Source organism: Neurospora tetraspora, assembly GCF_033439725.1.
Source record: "Neurospora tetraspora strain CBS 560.94 chromosome Unknown B0H65scaffold_4, whole genome shotgun sequence".
Taxonomy (NCBI): Eukaryota; Fungi; Ascomycota; class Sordariomycetes; order Sordariales; family Sordariaceae; genus Neurospora; species Neurospora tetraspora.
This window is the reverse complement of record NW_026944386.1, coordinates 934156-955208: the sequence shown is the minus strand read 5'-3', so window position 1 is coordinate 955208 and position 21053 is coordinate 934156. Positions and strand designations below refer to the sequence as shown.

The window sequence follows — 21053 nt, the reverse complement described above, 5'->3', positions numbered from 1 at the left end:
TTTGACAGTGATTGAGTATGACATAGCCATTTGTGTGTTGTTTGGGATGATGGCGATAAAACTTGGCAGAATTCGCCGAGGGGTTGAAATGGGAAACTAGAAGCAAAAGGATAAGACGATAAGAAGGGTGAACGAGGAAGTGGAGATGATTGAACACGGACTGAGGGTTGCGTGCCGACTTGATCTTGTGGTTCAACCACTCATTCCCACGACCAGAGAGCAAACGATGAAATAGAAAAACCCCCCCAAAAAAAAAAACCGAAGAGCGGAATCCATAGGGGAAACGAGGAAAGGGAAAACATGCCAGCCAGAAACGAGGAAGGGGAAAAAAAAGAAAAAAGAACATACAACACCTGGGATTCGCTGGTCGTCACCGACCCAACTACTAGTCAGACGATTGGTAGCTTATCTATGGGAGAGCGGACGGGATCCCGAGTTTTCTACCATCTATGGTCGTATGTGGTTGTTTGTGTCTGGATGTCAAGTTATATGTCTCGGCCCGCGGGTAAGGTTTCTGTTTCCTGGATATGTATGGGAATGGTAGTGGGACTGGTGATGGCGATGGTGATGGCTTGGTTTGATCTGGTATTTGTGCACTTTTGGATCCGGAGCCATTGGGCGGAGCCGAGAAAATTTAGGATTACACCGATAGTTTTTTTTGGGTGTAGTGGTGGTTCAAACTGCGTGGCCGTTGGCGGGGATCTATCTGGTCTCTTGGGTTCCTAGGAGTAATTGCGTGCAACAGCCGGCACCCCGTGAAAAAGGAATTAAGGTAGTCAGCTGAGATGGGTGTTCGGAAGATCATATCGGGAATTTCGAGCTTGTTCGAGGGGCAAGCGGATTTGGATTCGAGGACTGGGGGACTGCGTCAAAGAAGGGAAATGTCGAATGGGGCTGGCAGTGCTTGAGGGGTACCGATGTAGGCCGAAGAGGATGTTATTTGAGTGGTATGTCGCGGGTTGTTGTCGTTATCGTTGTCCCCGGTGCGCGCACCCTTGGCCTTGTCCCTGACTCCCTGACTCTATCCTGTTGCCCTTGCTTGACCCTCCTATCGACTCGGCTGTTCCCGTGGCTTTTCCTTTGGATCAGATATTTCTGTTGCTCGTTGTCGCTTGTGCTCACACTATCGCTGGTGTTTCTGTCTTGCTGTCGTCCCTGTTCCCCCTGGTCGTCGTCGTGTCCTGTCCCTCTTCTTGACTGTCACCCTATCCCATCCCTAGTCAACGTTCTCCTTTGTTGACGCCATCTCTTGTCAATCTCTTTGCCATGGCGGCTCCTCCGATGTCGTTCTTGACTGTATCTGGTTTCTGTCATGGCTGATCGGTATCGAGTTCAGCGCTCGGGTCGGAGTTGTGCATGGAAACATCATCGCTCGGTGATCGATAACGGGGAAATGTGACGGGACAAGGTAGTCCCATCTTTTCGGTCCTTCGCTCGTGATGGTTTCGTTGCTGACTCCAACTTCTTCCTAGTTACCACCTGTCGGGATCTCGTGGCTCTCCAAGGAACTCGATGACGGAAGAGGGTGATGCCAACATATGGGTGCCTCGGCTACCGTGGAGATGGGCAACAATTTAGGAAATCGAATAGCACCAGAGTGGTCGGAAATAAAACAGCCCAGACGACAACAGGGCATGGAATGGTGGTTGAAAAAGACGGATAGAGACAATAAACTGCTCCGAAAGATGTGCAGACGTTGGAATGCTGCAAAAGAGAAAACCAACCAGAAGATTTTTGAAACTTCGGAGTGTGAGAAATTTCAACTCTGGAGTCCTCAATCGATCGTCAGTCAAATATTTCATTTGATGAAGATGGTGGGAGACGATGGTAGACTTACCTTCAGTACATGCCATCACATGTTTCACATGTTAGCTGCCTCCGCAATGCCGATCTTTGGATGCCGCGGAGTGCGGTACTCTTTGCAGCGGGGTGCATTAGCTGCACGGAGACGGTTGAGACGCTTGCTTCCGTATGATTCCGCGAGGTGAAGGTTTGCCGATGCAGGCTAGGAGTGCAGGAGGCTTCTGCATTTGTCTTCTTTGTTCAAGACTTTCTGGGTTCCGATATCTCTTCCTGAGTATCCGATGATCAACAGCCTGGCCAACTGCGGGATCCCGGTAAGAGGTTGTTCACTTCACTTGAAGTTGGCTCGAGTTGACGAGGAGCTGACTCGTGAAAGGAAGGATGAAGGGTGACTGTTTATGTATTTGAGTGTGGTATCCGGGAGTGAATGTGGGAGGCTCGGGACCGAGAGTTCATGCCGGACGGGAGAAAAGCACTATCCCTCCAAGACCAAGATTTGTAGACAGTTGGGATCGAGTCCTAACCACAGCTCTTCATGAGTCTTACTATGCCAGTGTCACGGAGCGGAAGGTGGCTAAGCACCCAGTGCTGAAAAGGGAACCGAGACATGATATATTGTACGTAATATCTCGGGGAGGTGAAGAGCAGTGCAGTGCCAGCTTGACACAGCCTTCTTCACTTGAGGAACTGAGGAAAGATGGAACAGGGAGGGTGAAGAAGATCTGAAAAGAGAAGGCAGGAGAAGAGAGGGAATAACTGAACGATCAGAGGGAGGGGGCCTCGTGATTAAGAGGAGAAGATGGTGCAGTTGGGCTGGTGTTGCTGCGTGACGACCTGAAAGAGGAATGGTAAGCGAACGAGATAGATCGTCTTTGGGGACAAAGCAAGCGAATAAGCGAGAGTCGATACCAAGGCTCAGCAAGCGAGCGGGAGTATCAAGAAGGAATGCATATGCGATGGGGTTCAGAAAAGGTCCCACCACCGAACCGCACCATAATCCCCAAGTAGGCGAGAGGCCCTGAGCGCAAGGAGTGGGAAAAGGCCCGATAATGCGGATTTCCATGTTGATTCCGATGTTTTGATTGGAAAGTGATTGAGATATGTCACCTGTTGTTTGTACGAATCGTCGGAAAGAAGAGCGAAGGTTGTCTGTCCTGGAGGCTGCCCCTGATTGTGCACTAGCATGGCAGTAACAGACGTGGGGGGAAAACGCACAGTTACATATTAGCAAGTGATAGGATACCCATGTTATCGTCCACCAGATGGCGACCAGTTCAGTCGTAGATGTTGAAAGAGTGTTGCGGTCCAAGTGAATGCAAACTGACTCGATTGAAAACTTGCAGCAGAATGATCGACGAAATATCAGATTACGGGTTGGAGATCCATCTGTACATGAGTGATGTTGGGTGGAAGCAGGCATATATCCAGTTTTGGAGTTTGGGGTCAAAAGCGTGGAATTGCCCTGTACATAAAATCGTCTTTTTCCTTGGATAGTGAGCACCTTTACTCAACTAATCCTGTACAGTTTTGGAAGCGAACGCCAAGGATGGAGTCGGCGATGGGCTTGACGAGTCTTGGCACGCTAAACCTTCTGGAAGAACGGGCACGTCACCTTCTGCCGGGCAAGTCCAGACCCAGTTCGTCACCGTCTCCACGAGCAAACGTCCAATTGATCAATCAAGGTACGATAAAACCATCAGGGGTCGTCGCCAAACCAAAAAAGAGCAATCACGAATCGCAAAACCGATCGATCGAAAAGGGGTTGATCGCATCTTCTTCACAAACACATCCATCCATCTTCCGTCGTCGGCGCATTCATTCGCACTTCCATCCTTAAACCTCCGATCCTAGAACCCGCCCGTCCCGAAATCATGCGCCCGTCCAGCGTTATCCTCGCCGCCGTCGGCCTGACAGGGACCGCCCTCGCCCACGGCGACCACGGCAGCGGGTCGCAAAAGCCCATTGTCGACGAGAACGCCCCATGGATGGTCAAGCACATGGCTGGTATGTTTTCCACAGCCCATGTCTCACGGCCCGTCAGCCGCTAACCAATCCCTTGCTTCCAGAGGAACACCACATCGAAAACTTCGACGCCGCCTCCTTCTTCGCTCTGCACGACTTCGACGGCGATAACACATGGGAAGGTCTCGAGATCCTCCGCACATACGGCCTGATGGACGATTCCAACAAGCACGTCTCCCAGCCCAGGAGAGACGAGATCGTTCGCGACATCCTCAACTTGATCGACTACGATCGCAACGGCGTCATCACCAAGGACGAGTTCGTGCGCTTCATCGACGTCGAGAAGAAGACGCTTCCGGATATGGGTACGGGGCCGGGACACCACGGCGATGCTGAGTACGAGTACGAGATTCATCACTGGGAGAAGTGAGTTTGTCCTCTACCTCCAAACTGAGGTCGCAAAAGGGGGCGGCGCAAAACCCGCCGTCTTTGTGCCAAGACATGATGTCAGAGACTAACGATCACTTGCTGCAGGTACCACGACGACAACACCAAGCTCGAAGACCTTACCCACCCTGAAGACATTGAACATTTCAAGAAGCACGAGGAGATGGAGCTCGAAGAGGAACGGTTAGCCCAGATGGACAAGATCGCCATCATCGAGGAGAACATCCCCGCCAAGTTCCGGCGGAGTGGGTAAAGACGACCCTCCTCCCTAGTTGCTCGATCTGCGTGCACGATTTGATTTTTGCCCGGCGCATATGAAGAGGATCAGGACTGGATATTTAGACACGGATGGATGCTTGTTTGGAAACGGATCTTATGTTGCACACATATATGTATAAACTCATGAATTGCCAACCCGCGCATTGGCGAAGGGGTTACGACGAACCGGACCGTCATGTTGGACGACTACCACTACCACTACTACTTGTACTAGAACTCCTTGTAATGTATACATCAAAGACGCAATGCCACACATCTGGCGCAAACGTCTTGACGAGCTCTACATGCTCCACCACCGCCTTTGTCTCAGTCGTCCCCTCACTGCCATCCAACTCTTGATTCCATCGATCCATGATCCCCTGAATCTCCCCCCTCCGCGACTCAATATCCTTCACATGCACATTCTCATGTAAATGCAACCACCCATCCCCCACCCCCTTCCCCACCACAGCCTCCCACGAATCCCTCCAGCTCTTCTCACTAGTAGGCAAAAACCCACCATTAACATGGATCACATCCAACTCCCCTCCCTCTTCCCTCAATTCCCTCACCCTCCGCCCCGCACTCTCATTCCCATCCAAAAATACCACAACCTGCACCCCCTCCGCATCCGCCTCTCTCAACATCTCCCCCGTCGTTTTCTTTGTCAGATCTTCCTCCCCCTGAAACACCTTGACGCTCCACTTATTCGCCAGCGCACCCCTCCGCAGTCCCTCCACGCTCCACGGGTTGATCTCCCAGCAGAGCACGCGCATCCCCAGCTTGGCGTAGGAGAAGACGAAGTATCCTATGCCGGCGTAGAGGTCTAGGGCGTATTTGTCCTTTAGGGTGGCTGGTGGTTTTACCCGATGGGTCAGGTTTTGTTGTGGTGATGGTGCTGCTGCGTTGGTGTTGGTGGGCGCCGCTGCGCTAGTGAGAGAGCGGTGGTGGTGAAACTCCAAAAGCCTAGCCTTCTCCTTCACATTTCCCCTCGAGAACATGGTATACCGCGGCGCCCAAATCTGGGTAATCCCATTTTGCTTGGTTGACACCCAAAACGCTTCGCCAAAATCTTGCGGCGTAGGTAGGGCGGCGGTGGGTGACAAGGCGGGACCGAAGTCGCCGTGTAATAACTTTAGTCCCGAGGGCGATCTTAGCAAGTTCTCTTCTTCTTCTTCTTCTTCACCCTTCAAGCCAGCTTTCGCATCTTCAGCAGCGTCGGCAACATGATGCAAAGGAATCCCCTCATTAACAGCCAACCTCGTCAACTCCGCCTTTGACGCTCCTCCATCCCTGGTGATGTTGGCCAGGATCCTGGTCCACAACGAAGATTTGATGTCGGAGGAGAGAGAGTCGAGCAGTTGAGGCCAGGGAGAGGCGGTGAAACTTCCGCTGGGGAGAAGGACCATGGGCTCGTAGATTACCCACCGCTTGGGCGCTTTGTCGAGGAGGAGGATTTCGAGCTGTTCTTCATCCTGAGTAGTTTCAAGAGGTGAAAGTAGTGCGGCGAGGGAGATGGATTGTCGCTGGTCTTGGAGCCATGAGGTGACGGCGGCCGTGATGGGGTTTTCCTTCTTTTGTTTGGGTGCTTTGGGACCCCGTTCTTTTCGCGGTTTCCTCTGATGTTCGTCTTTGGAGACGACGGTGGGTGGTTGTTGTGACATGTTGTTGCAATTGCTTTGAATGTGGAAGTGTGTTTGGTGATTGGTCAGGTCTGGTGGACTGGTGTCACTGTCTGTGGGTGGTGTCTGTGAGGTGACACGGCGTGCAAATAAAGTTTGTGGATGGGACCGGGCTACAAACGTCGGTGTCCGGGGTCCGGGGAGTTTGGCGAGTTGGGGAACGGCCCGCCGGTGATGCAGGTACACGGAAGATCGGCGGCGGGGATGTTGGCGTGCGGGTGAAAAAGTCGGAGGGGCCGCTTTGACCCTAACCCTATGAAAGATGGAGACGAACTTCAATCTCGTGAATGCCAAGAAACCCGGTCGGGGTCATGGGAAGGCCGTGGTTATCAACATGACGGTCGAAAGCATGTCACAATGCCATTAAACGCTGTTGTAGTCCTGTAGATCTTCTCTAATCTATGAATCTCCAATTTGAGAAAGATCTTGAACATGATGTTGTCCATTCGAAAAGAATATTGCCATGGGAGGTAACTAGAGCCTGGTGCTACTCTACTAACAGAAGTCCTCACATGTATCGCGTGCTGCTGATAGTATCGCATCTAGTTCATTTCATAACCAAACGCGCCCTCGATTTTTGTCCAGCACGACTACGTGGATCACAACGCAAGGTTTCGAGTCATAATTAACCAGTAGTTCAGTCAGTGAGATCATGATACATAAGAGTTCGGAGGGGTCTCGGTGCTCGGAAGACCGACAAGCGACCGGGCCCTGCGACGCAGCAAAATGACGCCCACTGCCATGCATCAGTCTTGGAAGAGATATGCCCATCGGCACTCATGCATGTGGTGTTGGAATCAAGGAAGCGTCCACAAGTACTTAAAGCCTCAAATCCCCTCCCAAAATCCAGAATGTTTTCTCCCTTCCATCATTCCCCATCCACATCCACAAACCTCAGCGAGTTGTTCCCTTCCCCTTCCCCTTCCCCCTTCCTTCCCCCACCACCCCATCCTCTTTCACCTACCCCTCCACCTCTGTCCTTCATCTCCCCCCGTGCACTGTTTTCTTCCTCATGTCCCCACCCAAAGGCAGAGAAGCACAACGAAAAAAAGAGAGGTCATAGTCAGGTAAAACCTGAAGGTTTGCCACCAAAAATTGTGCCCGGACTACTTTACCCAGGGAGTTGGCCCTGGGGGTGAGGACTACGCGTAGTACAAGCAACCTTACGGCTGCCTACTGTGAGAGATTCTGGAGCCTCCCACAGTCGGGTCCTAGCTTGAAGAAGAGAAGAAGAAAGGATCGGAAATATGATGGGGGATAGGGAGATTATATAGGCAGATGAGCCGGTCTGTGCACGAGTGCAAGTTTTGGAAACTTGGGCGGGTCCAACTGTCGGGCAAGGAGAGAAAGAATGGCCAGGGAAGTTGTTGACGATGTTGTTGACATATACAGTGGCCTTCGGGGTGGGTGTGAATGGCAGGAGAGGTTCGGGAAAGAGAAGTCACGGTCGGCGAGCGGATGTCACGACCACACGAGCTCACTTCGATGCCACCAGGGGCATGCATCGACTACTCCCGCCAACTCTCAGTCTGTCTTCGAAGGGAAGGAGCTGGCTACGAACACCTGAAGGGTAAGTTTGATTCAGCTTCTTCCTGTTACATTCAAGCCCTTCCTTCCTCCCACGGGAGGTCTTCATCTCGGCACCCGGCAAACCTCACCTTCCGTCCAGCACCATCAGCGGTTCCGGAGATGACTGACAGCGCCCACCACCAAGACGAGGCGAGCAGAGACACCAGTCATGACAAAGTCCCGGAGCTGTGACCTCGCGATCTCAGTGTCCTTTCTTGATCATGACCCAAGTCCACCAGGCCTGCATGGACATCACAGCTAAGTACAATCATTTTCTTCCTCATGTCCCCACCCTCAAGCAGAGAAGCATAACGAAAAAAAAGCAGTGATCAGGAAAAATCCCGAGAGGGTGCCACCAAAAATTGTGTCCGGACCTACTCGCCCAGCGAATTGGCACTGGGGTGGGAAAAGTAGTACAGGCAACCTGGACCAGGTTGGCTACCAGGTTGGCTACCGCGTGAGATTCTGGAGCTTCTCGCGACCGGACCTAGCTTGATCAGAAGAAGAGAAGAGGAGAGAGTTTGCAAACATTGAGGGAGGCTGGAGGAGATTATATAGGCAGATGAGACGGTCTGTGCACGAGTGAAAGTTTTGGGGTTTGAGTGGGTTGAGGTGAGAACGGGTTGGTTGGAAGGCGTGATGTTGACGGCGTGGCGTTGGTGGAAAAAGGGAAGGTGGATGGCATCGATTGAACCGAGAGGGTAACTCTGGTGTTGATGTTAGGAGGGGCGACGCACGATGGGAGCAAGGGAAATCGGGAGAGCAGAGGATGAGCCAAAGCGGGAAGAAGAGGATGCGTGTCAAGGAGGTGAGTTTTGACTTGTGATGGAAATCGAAGATGTTAAAACTGGAATGTTTTGGGTCATCGCCGATGGCATAAAAGGTATTGGGGAAGGAGCATGCTAACCTTGGTGCAGGCACTCACCACATCCAATCGGGGATGCTTGCGGAAGCTCCCTCAGGCGATCAAGTGCCGAGACTGGCAACGCGCGATGGGCACTTTCCTCCGGCCATTTCAAGCAGGTACGTTCCGAGATTTCAAAGTTGATCTTGTGATCATGTCATTTCTAACAATGAATCTAAAGCAAGTACAAGCGGCGAAACAAGGGAAAAGATGACAAACAGCAAGAACATCCAACAAACAGAACCATGGGATGAACGGAAGTCAACTTCCAGTCGAGACTCCTCTCCCGACCACCCATCGTGCCTACTTCGTTTCAGTCTGCACACGTTCCAGACCCCTTACCCAGTTCACCAAACTCTCAAAAAGGCCATTCGGTAACAACCACACGAGGTACCTGGTCAAAGATGACGTCCCACCGCGCCAGATCACACCATTTTTTCCACTCTCAATATCAGCAACCATTGATCTGGGAACCACGTTGACATCCATGGATCCCAGCTGCGCCAGTCCCTTCCTGATATCACTGATCCGATCAAAGACCTGCTGATAGTACGAACCCTCCGGCAAGACGAGATCGCTGGCCTTTGAGTGGATGGGCGTGTGGACAGCAACTGATCACAGCAGTGATGACACGCACTCCTTCGGCACGGAGGGTAGCCAATATGCTGTTCATGGCTGATTTGGAACTGCTGTAGATGCCTTAGCGGGAGAGACTTACCAGCCCAAGCAAGCGGCATCACACTCGCAACACTGCTATGATTCACCACCACTCCCTTTGCCTTGATCAATACCGGCGCAAAAGCCTGCACCATCCCCAATACGCTCCAAACGTTCAGATCATAAAACCGCTTCGCATCATCGATATCCACGTCCAGCAACGGCATGACGTAGTCGGCACCAGCATTGTTGACCAGCACGTCCAGCTTTCCACCGGTGCGCTTTTGCACCTCGGCGGCGCATTGCTTGATGGAGTCCAGGGAGGTCACGTCGAACAGGAGGACTTCGATACCGGGTGTGTTCTCGAGAGAGGGTCCGCCTTTGGAGGAGTTGCGGAGAGTGGCGAAGACTCGGTAGCCTTTGGCGGCAAAGACTTTGGCCATGGCGGAGCCGATGCCGCCTTCGCTGCAGCCGGTGATGAGGACGGTCCTTTTGGGATGGGGTGGTCATGATGGCTTTTGGGCTTTGGTTTCGGGCTGAGATGGGACTTGTGAGATTGGAAGAATTTGGGAACGGATTCTCCTTGAGTGAAAGCTGTGATGGATATCGTCAGGTTTGCTTGTCTGAAGATTTCCAGTGGTGTTGAATGATCTTTTATACAGAAGGCACACCGTCTCCAAATCATCTAAATCCTATAGTCCGCGATATGATATTCGTGATTCTCATTCCGTGTTGTTCCCATGTTGAGCATTTCAAACCAACATCACGTAGTGATTGCTGAGCCATTTTGCGATGTCTTGTTAGTTCCCGGAGGTAGCATTGCCCCAGGCGAAAGGTCAGCACCGTTGGTTCATCCGCATCACTGGGTTCGTAAGCTCGTGTTTCCCCGCGAGCGACGGGGACGGTTCATCCCGTCCCGACAAGACGCAGCGGCCGAACCAATACGCCGCTTCTGCCTGTTGACAGCTGTTGGTCAATCTGCCAATCAAATGTTCGGGAAGGAGCCTCGAGAGTACGTACCTTCCGCCTTGTCATGCATTTCACTTTTTTCACACAAAGTGCAATTTGCAATCTCCGTTTCTTCAGTTCCCTTCTCCATCTCCTTCTCCGCCTTTTGCTCTTTTCCACACTTTCTCGCTTCCTCGCTTCCTCGCTTTCTCTCCTCTGAGTTAAGCTTAACCAACCCTTCCCACATGCTTGTTACATTTTGCACAGTCTTATCGCTGTTTGACTGCAAAAAAAGACCACATCCAGCACTCTCCGCCCCATCGGCCCGCACTCGTACACGTCGTGACCAGTTCTGGTCTGGCTCTTCGCGATCCTTTCGCTCCTGACCATGAGCAATGCTCGACAACTATCGACTTACTCCGTAACGACCGCACGGCCGCACGATCGCTTCATACGATCGCAGAAAATTGGCGGAGAGGAACCATTGTCGATTTTCAGCGAGAAACATATGCACGAAAGCGGGTATAGAAAGCGAGAAGCAAGGAAAGAAACGAATAAGTCAACGCCGCTAGGAGACGCCCTCATCACCCTTTGCACACCTTACCCAGAGGTATGTTATCTACCTTGTACATTCTTCTTCCAGTCTGCAGTACAGTTGGCTTGCCTATTTCTTTTAACACATCTCGCGTTTTCTCCATCAGCTCTATGTCATACCCTGCAAGCGCGGTCAGCCTCTGTTCATTATATCCGGCGAGAAGTCGAGAATCAGACGGGAATTTCCGCTCCGAGTTGAGCAGGAAAGGGTTGCTCACCTTGTCTCGCCATGAGGGCTATCACAAATGGAAGCTTCTCTTCCCGGCCTGAAACCCGAGAAGTATAAGTTATTTCGTCAACTGGATGCGTGTGTCACTGTCAGTGCCAGTGCTCTTGACGAGTCATGTTGGCTTTTTTGGAAGTTGGGGAATATGCCTACTGGGAACAGCCAGAACCGGAGACTTCATCACTGGCCCCAATGCTAGTGCGTTTACTCCTCCTTGAGGTGGTCGTGGAAATCTGGAACCCGTTCACGGTGGTCAGCAACAAACGCCTTCACTAAGCGGCCACAGCGGCAGGGGCTACGGGATACTCACGTTGGGACTTCATCTCGATACCTTGGCTCCATCTTTTCCAGTGGCATCATGACAAGCGCATTGAAATGCTTTCCATTCAAGATCGTCTTGTTGAACCATTTGCGGTAGACACCCATCTTGTGGAAGCCACGGTCTCGCTCTTCCTTGCTCATCCCCTTTGCCAACTCCCACATTCCCTGGTTTCGGGGAGAGACGTATGGTGTGTGTCCAAACTTCTCTTGGTACCTCCTGCGGAAGTCTTCAAAGTTATGATACGCGTCGTAGGATTGAACTTCTATCGCCTGGAGTGGAGAGTTGAATGTCAGATGAATATCTGGTACTTGCACACCCCGCACAGCCGCTACTTACATCCTCTATATACTCTCGAAGTGAAAGTCCTTGGGCCTCTTGTGGGGGAGACACAGCCCAAGTATCCTGGAAGGAAAAGGTCAACAAAGTCGACGCTCAGGATGGATCCCATTCTACGGGCAAATTCTCGCGCACTGTTGACTTGTTGTGTATCATCGATGATACTCCAAAAGTCACTGGCCCAGATAATGGAGGTGAATGGCTACCGAGAGTCAGTGCAAGTTCGCTTGGCAAGGCAGAATTCGAGCTTGTCTTCCTTGCCGACAGGGATTGGAGTATACCTTTGGTTCCGCCACCATTTTCTCCATATCCAGCCATTGCATAGCGGAATGTATACATCGCTGCAGATCCCTTCCCAAAAGACCGGCCGTATCCCATTCCCTAAATCCCTGCTGGTCAGCCCTATACACTCAAACATCTCATGTCGTACATGGTGACTAACTTGCAAAGCGGTTCGATTCCCTCTCCACTAACGGCGCCCATAGTGGGACGTAGGCCGAAGCAACCGCACCAGAGGGCCGGTCTAGTGACACTGCCCCAGGCTGTCGTCCCCGCGTTAGTTTCATCTTTATCAACTCGTCGCACAATTTGGCATGGGTAAGGGGTACTGAAGAACCTACTATCTGTTCCGATGGCGATGTCAAGCCAGTCATAGGCTGCAACAGCCGCCGCACTGCCGGAACTACTTCCGCCCATGGACTGATATTGATCGCCACGTGGGTTCCAGGGGGCTTGATAATCGGTGTACTCAATGGGCTCCTCCCAATTGGCAAACGAGTTCATCTTTGTCTCGCCGACGACTATTGCCCCCTTGTCAATCAGTTTCTGGATGCATGGTGCGATTTCCTTGCTGGCATCATACACATCGTAGTATGCCCTGTTTCCTTGTGAAGTCTTTGTTCCTTTCAAGCGAATGTTATCCTTGACGACTATTCTCCACCCAGCAAGAGGTTTTGACTCGAAGTCAACAGTGTCTCCTGTCTGCACCTTCGATGGAAGAGCAAAGCTCGGGAACTGATGGCGCGTACCAATCCAGTGAAGAGGTTGAAAAGACTCGGATGGGCTAGAGTACCGCTGGTTGTTAGCAACAATTTGCATCCCCGCGCTGGCTCCTGCGTACGCGTATCAGGCATTGAGGTGAGCTCACTCAGATTTGGGTGCCACTGTCACCATACATGTGCCATATGTGTCGTCTTCAAGTTTCCATACGTCCCTCATCTGATTACCCGTCTTGTAATACGGTCCTGGCGGGAGATCGACGGCATCTGACCACAGTATTATATCCCGGGTCCCCTGTTCAAAGAGATACTTCTGCGCCTTTGGACTGATCCTTGGCTTCTTCTTGCCCCCACCCTTAAAGATAACGGTCTCAAGGAAGGAGATGTGGAAGACACCATCACTGGCTGTGTAGTTCTCGACAGCGTTCGTGATCCAATCCAGCGTCACGGTCTCATTAGCACCTTTATCAGAGGCTGGGACCAGAAAGACAGTAGCGAGACTACGGCGAGTGGATTTCTTCCTGAGCTTGTCGAGACGGCTGACAGGAAGAAGCCGACATGGAGTGGGGGCAACCGCATAGACGCTTGTTCCTATATTGAATGTCCCGCCATGGCCAGAGATGCTTGACACTTTGTCTTTATGTCCGGTAGCCTCGGCGTTTTTGAAGTAGCCGGTGCGTTTAAACCACGGTAAATGGCAAATGAGTGACAGCCTTGGCATCTTGAGTGAGAGAACAATTGCCGGTTATTCGAGTAAAAAGTAACTGTTTTTACGGATGTTAGTGAGCGTCGCTAATTCTTTTCGGCTTCTTAGCCGTTGTAGAACCCATATTTGGACGGGAGGCGATGTGCGTGGAGTGGTTAGGTATGGAATATTGTATCTCTGCAATGCGCATACAGTTTGTGGGTCAATCCTTCACGCACTGATCGTCTTCAGTGGGTATTAAACCGGGTGTTTCGCGAAATATTTGACTGTTGTTCTTCGAGTGCCAAAGAATGTCGATAGAAAGACTGGGGTTGTTCGGTCCAATGTCGGTCGTTCGGCTGAGAAAACACTGAGTTGCAAATTTTTGACAGGCGCTGCAAGACTGTGTTGGACTTCACCATCGAATATCAACAGATAAACAACAATACGGGATCATGAAAAACACAATATGACGCTGTAAGAGAGAAAGCACACGTGGAGTGGACAAAAAGGCCAGAGTGTCGGAAATCGGTACCTCGGTGGGATTGATGAGGAAAAAAACTGCCCCCCTTCTCGCACTCGCTTTTTCTCCCACCGCTTCTGCCATAGTACTCGTCCAAACCGCTTTTGTTCTATATGCAGGAGCTAGGCTCCATGGTGGGATGATATGCGCGATCCTAGCTGTCACTTGCATGCCATCTCCCGGCTTGCGGTGAGTAGGGGTCCAAGTACAATACGCCATTCCTAGACTGGAAGACACCGATTCTAATATAAGTAGAAGTACTCAACTACTGCGCATAATATAAAGGGATAGCACTCTAGATCTCATACCGTCATTGTCTCAACTAGTTTTGCCTGTTCAAGTGGCGTTTCAAGTCTTGACGAGTATCGCATTCAACCCCTTACTTCAAAGTTTGAGAGCCTCCCCCCCCTTTACATACCAGGTTTTTATTTTACTGTAACTGATCGGGTAGGCATGCAAACTCCCTCGTGAAACCCCGGGCAACTGCGATTTCGGTCAATGACATACGGCGGGTCAGGTCCGGATTGAATTTCGGCCAATGATAAGGTATACGGTGATTCCCGTACAATACAGTAACCCAATTGCGAACAGAAGTGACTCGTCGGGACGGGAGAGGGCATGCTATGAGGCTTACTTGATATGTTGCGCAACAAATGGAATGACAACGAATATATCTGCGGGAGAAACCAAAAGAAAAAAGAGAGAAAACCTGGGCACACCCATACCTTTCCTCAGCGCACTCATATATCCACCCATGGCAGCTGTCATATATTACGGCCGTTTTTGCGGGTAATTTCGAAATTTGTAGTGTCCCTGCCATGCGGGGTGTTTCGCCTTTCTTCCCTTCCACCGTACAAGAGTCGATCCTCTTGTCAAAACTCTCAAGGAATACTTGGGGGTTGTGGTGCGGTTTAGTGGTGGGACCTTTCCTCAACCCCCTCTCATAAAAGAGGGGGAAATTTTTATCTGGGACAAACTTTTAATCTGGGACAATCTGAAATGTTAGGATGCACCATCGAAAATTGTTAGTGGGAAAGATGCAACAATAATAACCACATCCACCAATTTTCTAAAATTCTAGCAAAAATTAGGAAGTAAGAAAAGGATATAAGAAAGGCTCCTTCAAAGTTGTAAAAAATCATCTTCTAAATTGGGCGAACGATAGCTTCTAGACTTTGTATCAACACCAAATATCGTCATTTTTGGTGTCGCGAAACCGCCGAGCTAAACCACGCTTCAACGATCAAAAGGTATGCACATCGAACGACCAAATTTGATGCAAATTTGGCAACACCTTCATTAGAGCCTTCTTATTCTCCCCAAATTTTGACAGATTTTTAAAAAATAGTGGTGTAGTTGAATAGTTATTGCATCTTCCCACTAACATTTTTCTATGGTGCACGCTAGTATTTCAGATGTCCCAAATTAAAAGTTTGTTCCAGACAAAAATTTCCCCCTCTTTTATGAGAGGGGGTTGACAAAAGGTTCCCAAGCCGCCCAGCCAACCCCCAAGTATCCAGTGTCAGAGCCATTCTCGCGGAGAATGGTTTCCTTTCTCCCCCACTTGGGTGACTAATACATAAGTACAACGCAGCCCGATCCTGCATGCAACGCAACACACACTTTACCCCACCACTCTCACTTCCATCTGTACTTGTAGGGCGAACAGCAGGAACGAATCGAATCCCATTTAAACTCAGCAATATCCCGCTGCCCCTCCACAATTCGTTATCTGAACAACCCAAAGTCGTAAAGAATTGGCTCTTACAATGTTGATGTGGTGATCTTGCAGCTCGAGGCCTGACTTGGTTTTACTTTGCTTCTTTAGGACCGCAGCCAACGCCCGCCAACGCCCATCAGCCACTAGAGCAAGATATAGGAGATGATTGACAGCGGTGAGCCCTAGCAAACTCGCTCTTTTTTACTGTCCTGGAAGTAGCTTCCTCTTCCCCTTACCTGATCACCTGATTGACATGGCCATGATAGGCTCAAAGCATTTAAAGAGCCTTTCCAGCTCAGCAGCATTTAGAAGATTGGGAGGTTGAAGTTGTTGGTGATCTCCAACTGGGCTCGTCGGTCTCCTGATCGGGGCGTGATAATCGAAAGCTTTCTGACCGCTGTCTTATCTGCCTCGAATATTCGTCAGTTAAACCAACTAGTCAGACGGTTGTTTTTGAAGTCCTAACGAGTATTCGGTTGCCCACTTCCCATCATGAAGTTGTCACGATCTGCTCACCTCCGAAGATTATCACAAGGTTGGCAATTCACAGTAAACCAAAGAAAGCTTGGCTGGAGTGCTACTTATGGCTTAGGTATCAAGACCTTAACGACAACGCGGGAAGGGATAATCCAACACAATCTCCATCAAAGCTGGTCAATCCGGTAGTGTCTGCATTTGCATGGCTACCCGACTGATGAAGGATGATATTAGAGTTCCATTGAACGCAGTTAACCCAGCGAAGACATGTCGGAATTATCGTAGAAGGAAATCACCCAAGCTAGACCAGCTGAAGCTGAATGTCTGAGGGGCTTACTTCTCCCTTTCTCCCCGACATGTTGGGCTGAGACATACTGTGATCCAGCTCTTGCCCTTGCAACTACCTCAAGCCGGTGAGCGTCGAGTATGTGATGACCAAATGAAGAAAGACGGGAATACGATCTTAACCAATTGGTATTTCATTGGATTGCCTGATAAGTAGTCTTTTGTGCTTCTCAGGTCGCAGTAACGTACGCAACGACACCAAGTTAATCGCTTGGCAAAGCTCCAGATTACTCGAGGATGGCGGGTAGTTGATGCCCGACGAAGATGAATCGGGTGGTCATTGGGACGATGTAGGCACAACGAAGTTCGAGAGTTGGCGTCGGAAGGCTTCAACGTCGGCCTCAAGTTAGTTCCACCTGAATTTCTCACTTCTTCGTCAAGGATCCTTCGGGTGTATCCAGAACCACAGCGCACGAGACCGGATATCAGCCTCTCAATATCACAGCAACTCTAAAAACCCCAAATCAGCATCGGGACACTATTCCAACTGGAAAGATGATTGAGGTTCTCACCCTGTCGCCTATGAAGCCGATGAGCCATGTCCAGATGTCCCTAACATGATGAACGAACAGGATCGAGATGGGAGCACCGTGAGGTCTTCCATGTGGTACCTTGACCGTGATCCACTGTACGAGACCGAAAAGCCATACAGCATGCGATACGAACCGGACGATGAGATTCCGCAAAATAACCTCAAAAAGATCCCTCATCCGATTGAGGTGAAGAGCATGAGGGAACCAGGTGCTGGCCCTTTCCGCATGGAAGAATGCGGTTTCCAGATGATCCAGCTTCATTCAAACTTGACACCCGACGATTTCTGGAAGGAGGAGCTGGTCCAGAAGGTGTATGTACAAGAGGTAAAAGAAGCTTTGAAGAAAGAGCTTGGAGCGAAACACGTTCATGTGTTGGACTACGCGGTGAGTTTCTGAGTCTCGGTACGATGAATTTAACTCTTCTGAGAGCACTTGTTCACACCTGTGAGAGTATTAGCTCAGGAAACGACACGAGTCGTTCCCGTTCTCGACTGGAGAGGAATACCAGTATGATCAACCTACCTCACTGGCCCACATTGGTTTGTTTTCCTGCTCTCCTCCGATGTTGAAGCACTCCGTCAGTGACGAAACATCGTGATACTGACACTATCGTAGATTTTACCCCGGAGGAAGGAGAACGGATGATCAGGGTTCTTTTTGGTGACCGCGCCGAGGAAGTGCTAAAAGGCCGCTGGCAAGTTGTGAAGTAGGAAACCCGCCCTGTTCCCTTAGCCACAGGTTCAACTCAGGCTGATGAATACCAGTGTCTGGAAGCCGATTCGAGGTCCGCTCAACGACTGGCCCCTTGGCCTGTGTGACGCTCGAACGCTCGACTTTGAGAAGGACACGGTGGCGAGCGACGTGGTGTTTGACAACTTTTACACCGAAAACATGCAGGTCTACCACAACCCAGCGTCCGAGTGGTACTATCTGCCAGATCATAACACGTGGGAGGCATTCATCTTTAAGAGCACTGACAGTGATCTTTCAGCGCCAGTTCGTGGTTGCTGCCACTCTGGGTTCTTGAATCCCAAGTCGAAAAAGGGAGAGCGAAGGGAAAGTCTCGACTGTCGATGCTTCGTTTTCTATGCCGACCTCGATGAGTACCCGCCGGTTGTCGGGGATGTTTCCAAGCCCCATCATCAGACTGTTTGAACGAGATCTTGGTCCCGTCACTGACCAAGGAGGGACATGGTGGATACTATGGTTAAATATGTAAGACCTGCAAAATGAACAAATTGGTCCCAGCTGTGAGGTATAAATTTATGGATTAAGCTGTCGGGTGTGACATCAACTTGTGCGCCGAGGTAACGTCTGCTGCAAGGTGCCGTTCGTAAAGCATGGTACACAGGCACCCGCACGTCGCGGTGAAGACCTCAATAAGTTCAGTCGGAGATCCCAATGGAGCGAAAGGGGACGGGCCGAGGGTAGGTCTTGAAGCGTGCAGAAGGGAGGACACAACTTAGCTGCACATGGCCATTTTGCTAGGCGGTCTTACTACCGTTAGATGTATTAGACGGTCGAAAGTCGGTTTACTTCATTTAAACCGTTGTAAAGGTTAATAGTCAAGCTTACAAACCGTTAACTATTTCGACCACCTAAGAAATCAACGGCCTGGTTTTTTCCCGGCAGCTTAAGCAATTTGACAGTCTTCCAACGGTCTAAGAAAAAGTAAAGGGTCGGAAGACGCTTCAGAAGCTAGGAGTGGGGGCGAGAACTTGGGCATTTCCCAAGAAGCCCGGGCAAGAGGCCTCAAAAGGCAAGAACGACGATAACCACCTTCCACCACTATAAGGCCAACATTGGGGAAAAAACTTCACACTTCTTCCTTTTTCCTCTTTCAACCAAAACCACCAAGTCATTCATTTTTTCAACCAAAGAACTAAGAAGCTAGAGAATCAAGGAGCCGAACAGCCCATTCACCAAATCATTATCTTCCAAGTGGAAATTACAACCAAGTAGCATTGCAAAACCAATACTTTAGTAAATGGACTGCCTAGCTTTCTCTCTCTCTCTCTCTCTCTCTCTCTCTCTTCTTTTCTTAATTGGGCAAGAAAATAAGGCCGGGCAAGGTGCTTAGGTAATCAATCAATCAATATCCTCACTAAGGAACCAAATGCACCAATACGACCGTGAAATCCCAAAGTAATGTGGAAGAAATGCTGTGGTATTAGAACCCTAAGACCCGAGGATTTTCAGACGTCTAACTTTTTCCGACCGTTCCCCGACCGCTTAAATCTAGGCAAACGTATAGACGACGGTCTGCCTCTAGGCCGACCGTTTATACACTTAAACCGCTGTTACAAAGTAGACCGGTAATTATTTGACTGAGAAGTAAGACGTCTAAACCTGTGCAACCGTCGGTCGACCGTCAGGGGACGGTCTGGACATTCTGGGTCCCGCACATAAGAAGCGGAGTTCATTGGGGGTATTCAGATTGTATATCGTTCCTGCCCATGAGTGTAGAGTCACATTACCTTAGGTAAATATGTCGTGCCTGAAGCGAAAGAAAGACTTAACTGATCCTTGTATGCGTAGCTGCGATCCCACTGAAACAAGGACATGGGGTTACGGGTACGAAGTGGAGAAGTTGTCGCCATTACCCGTTCGCAAGGCGGTCAGGGACTTCAGGGGAAACCCGGGGGAAACAGACAGAGCACTGACCACCTACCCAACGGGTACAGACTGACCCTTGTTGGTGCAAGCCCCTTTTAATGCAAATACGCCGCTAAATGCAAGACTGAGGGTGGTCGAATGGTCAGTTACGTACCTTATGAAAGAGAAACCTCTTTATTGTAACTATCTGCCAAATGCAATGCCTTCGTCCCTTCCCCCAAGTTCCAGATCTAGACTAGTTGCAGGAACAGCCGGGCAGGGCCCGCCTGTGCAACTTCGCAAGAGCGCCTGGGTATTGTACGTTTCACGACCTCCCTTGGTTGCACTTACCTCATCGAACAACAATAAAAATCAGTTCGTTTCTTTAGTCCCTAGCGCCTTCCGTCAAAGAGAACGTGGACATGCTGCCCAAGGATGGCTTCGTCGGACTGAAGTCAAGTCGGGTTTCTGAAGCGGAACACATTTTCTACCACACCGTCAAACCCTAAAGCCTGCGATACACCCTGATGATGGAATCACTCGCCAAAACATCGAGACCGTCTGTCCCCGCGACCCATGGCCTACCACGGCTTCTTTGACCATGACAAGATCGAAAGGCTCGTATGCAACGGATTTGCAGGCCCCATCTAATGACGCTCCTTCACGGGCCGCATGTCCGCATCATTGATTGCGCAGTAGGTATTCAGCTGGCTGCAAGCCTCCATTCCTCAATCATTCGCTAACATCACTGGCGACCAGGTCCGACGGCAGCATCCCGACTTCCTGGTTTCCAATGGCAAAGCAAACAAGCATCACAGCCTGCGGCCCTCGTACACTTGCGTGTGTAGCCTCTGCTCCAAGCGTGGTCGCTGGGTCTAGTCTCGATATCCAGTACGCCGATTATAGTGGAAACGCCAGGCTTTTCCCACGAGGAAGCGGCGAGCATGTTGGAGACCCTCTAGGAGAGCACTGTGGACCGAATCAAGCAGCACCGCGGGCAAGCCATCGAGTCTTATCCTCCTTCGACATTTCTGCGACGTAGCCAGCTTTTTGGCGTCTGCTTCCTGCCTTGATCACAGTCACCACTAGTTCCGGAGAGCGTCTGGCGACGGCTCAGAGGCCCTCTATACATTCGGCCTCTTTCTGTCTGTATCGTCCCAACATTCACACAAACCTGCGATGCTCAGACATCCGATGCTGTGTACCAGGACGGAAATACGAGAATATACGCGGTCACCACCACCCAGCTCAGCCAGTGATATTACTTGTCAGGGCTTCAAGAGACGGAGACAACGCTGCTCAAATGCAGACTCGGATGATACAGCGAGTGTGCGTGAGTTCTGTTGTACGACGCTCTTCTTCCCTCAACATCTGAATCACCACATCGGACGATAATTACTTGACGAACTTAACATACCCACATGCGGCCTCTCCCCTTACACGAACAAACGGGACAACACATCCATCAT

At 50.5% G+C, this 21053-nt stretch overlaps 6 protein-coding genes across 6 annotated transcripts; 3 read left to right on the top strand and 3 right to left on the bottom strand.

Annotated features, from left to right (window-relative positions):
* Positions 1 to 104: 104 nt before the first annotated feature.
* Positions 105 to 838, top strand: B0H65DRAFT_185268 (uncharacterized protein). Its single transcript, XM_062821564.1, has one exon. The coding sequence runs from the start codon at positions 301 to 303 to the stop codon at positions 724 to 726; it is 426 nt and encodes a 141-aa protein (XP_062681394.1). The 5' UTR covers positions 105 to 300; the 3' UTR covers positions 727 to 838.
* A 2578-nt stretch (positions 839 to 3416) lies between these two features.
* Positions 3417 to 4565, top strand: B0H65DRAFT_185229 (uncharacterized protein). The gene is made up of 3 exons (XM_062821563.1): positions 3417 to 3807; positions 3870 to 4191; positions 4300 to 4565. Exons 1-3 carry the CDS (start codon positions 3675 to 3677, stop codon positions 4463 to 4465), a joined length of 621 nt encoding a protein of 206 aa, XP_062681393.1. The 5' UTR covers positions 3417 to 3674; the 3' UTR covers positions 4466 to 4565.
* A 99-nt stretch (positions 4566 to 4664) lies between these two features.
* B0H65DRAFT_557852 (S-adenosyl-L-methionine-dependent methyltransferase) lies at positions 4665 to 6333 on the bottom strand (the record flags this gene model as incomplete). The annotated part of the gene is made up of 1 exon (XM_062830088.1): positions 4665 to 6333. Exon 1 carries the CDS (start codon positions 6132 to 6134, stop codon positions 4665 to 4667), a length of 1470 nt encoding a protein of 489 aa, XP_062681392.1. The 5' UTR covers positions 6135 to 6333.
* A 2419-nt stretch (positions 6334 to 8752) lies between these two features.
* Positions 8753 to 10477, bottom strand: B0H65DRAFT_573160 (putative short-chain dehydrogenase/reductase; the record flags this gene model as incomplete). The annotated part of the gene is given in 4 exon segments (XM_062830538.1): positions 8753 to 9207; positions 9245 to 9324; positions 9344 to 9771; positions 10467 to 10477. The coding sequence occupies 4 exon segments, from the start codon at positions 10475 to 10477 to the stop codon at positions 8929 to 8931; spliced, it is 798 nt and encodes a 265-aa protein (XP_062681391.1). The 3' UTR covers positions 8753 to 8928.
* A 688-nt stretch (positions 10478 to 11165) lies between these two features.
* On the bottom strand, positions 11166 to 13730 carry B0H65DRAFT_573152 (amidase signature domain-containing protein; the record flags this gene model as incomplete). The annotated part of the gene is given in 8 exon segments (XM_062830537.1): positions 11166 to 11283; positions 11361 to 11641; positions 11709 to 11774; positions 11794 to 11910; positions 11990 to 12089; positions 12151 to 12250; positions 12329 to 12771; positions 12856 to 13730. 8 exon segments carry the CDS (start codon positions 13425 to 13427, stop codon positions 11166 to 11168), a joined length of 1797 nt encoding a protein of 598 aa, XP_062681390.1. The 5' UTR covers positions 13428 to 13730.
* Positions 13731 to 17016: 3286 nt separating this feature from the next.
* On the top strand, positions 17017 to 18485 carry B0H65DRAFT_524018 (uncharacterized protein; the record flags this gene model as incomplete). The annotated part of the gene is made up of 4 exons (XM_062828813.1): positions 17017 to 17373; positions 17447 to 17528; positions 17605 to 17695; positions 17754 to 18485. 4 exons carry the CDS (start codon positions 17017 to 17019, stop codon positions 18142 to 18144), a joined length of 921 nt encoding a protein of 306 aa, XP_062681389.1. The 3' UTR covers positions 18145 to 18485.
* Positions 18486 to 21053: the final 2568 nt, after the last annotated feature.

Bases quoted from the DNA above. Each gene is read 5' to 3' on its own strand.
- B0H65DRAFT_185268 (XM_062821564.1), top strand. From the start codon at position 301: ATGCCAGCCAGAAACGAGGAAGGGGAAAAAAAAGAAAAAAGAACATAC.
- B0H65DRAFT_185229 (XM_062821563.1), top strand. From the start codon at position 3,675: ATGCGCCCGTCCAGCGTTATCCTCGCCGCCGTCGGCCTGACAGGGACC. The intron at 3,808-3,869 runs GTATGTTTTCCA...CCTTGCTTCCAG, and splicing joins GATGGTCAAGCACATGGCTG to AGGAACACCACATCGAAAAC. The intron at 4,192-4,299 runs GTGAGTTTGTCC...CACTTGCTGCAG, and splicing joins GAGATTCATCACTGGGAGAA to GTACCACGACGACAACACCA.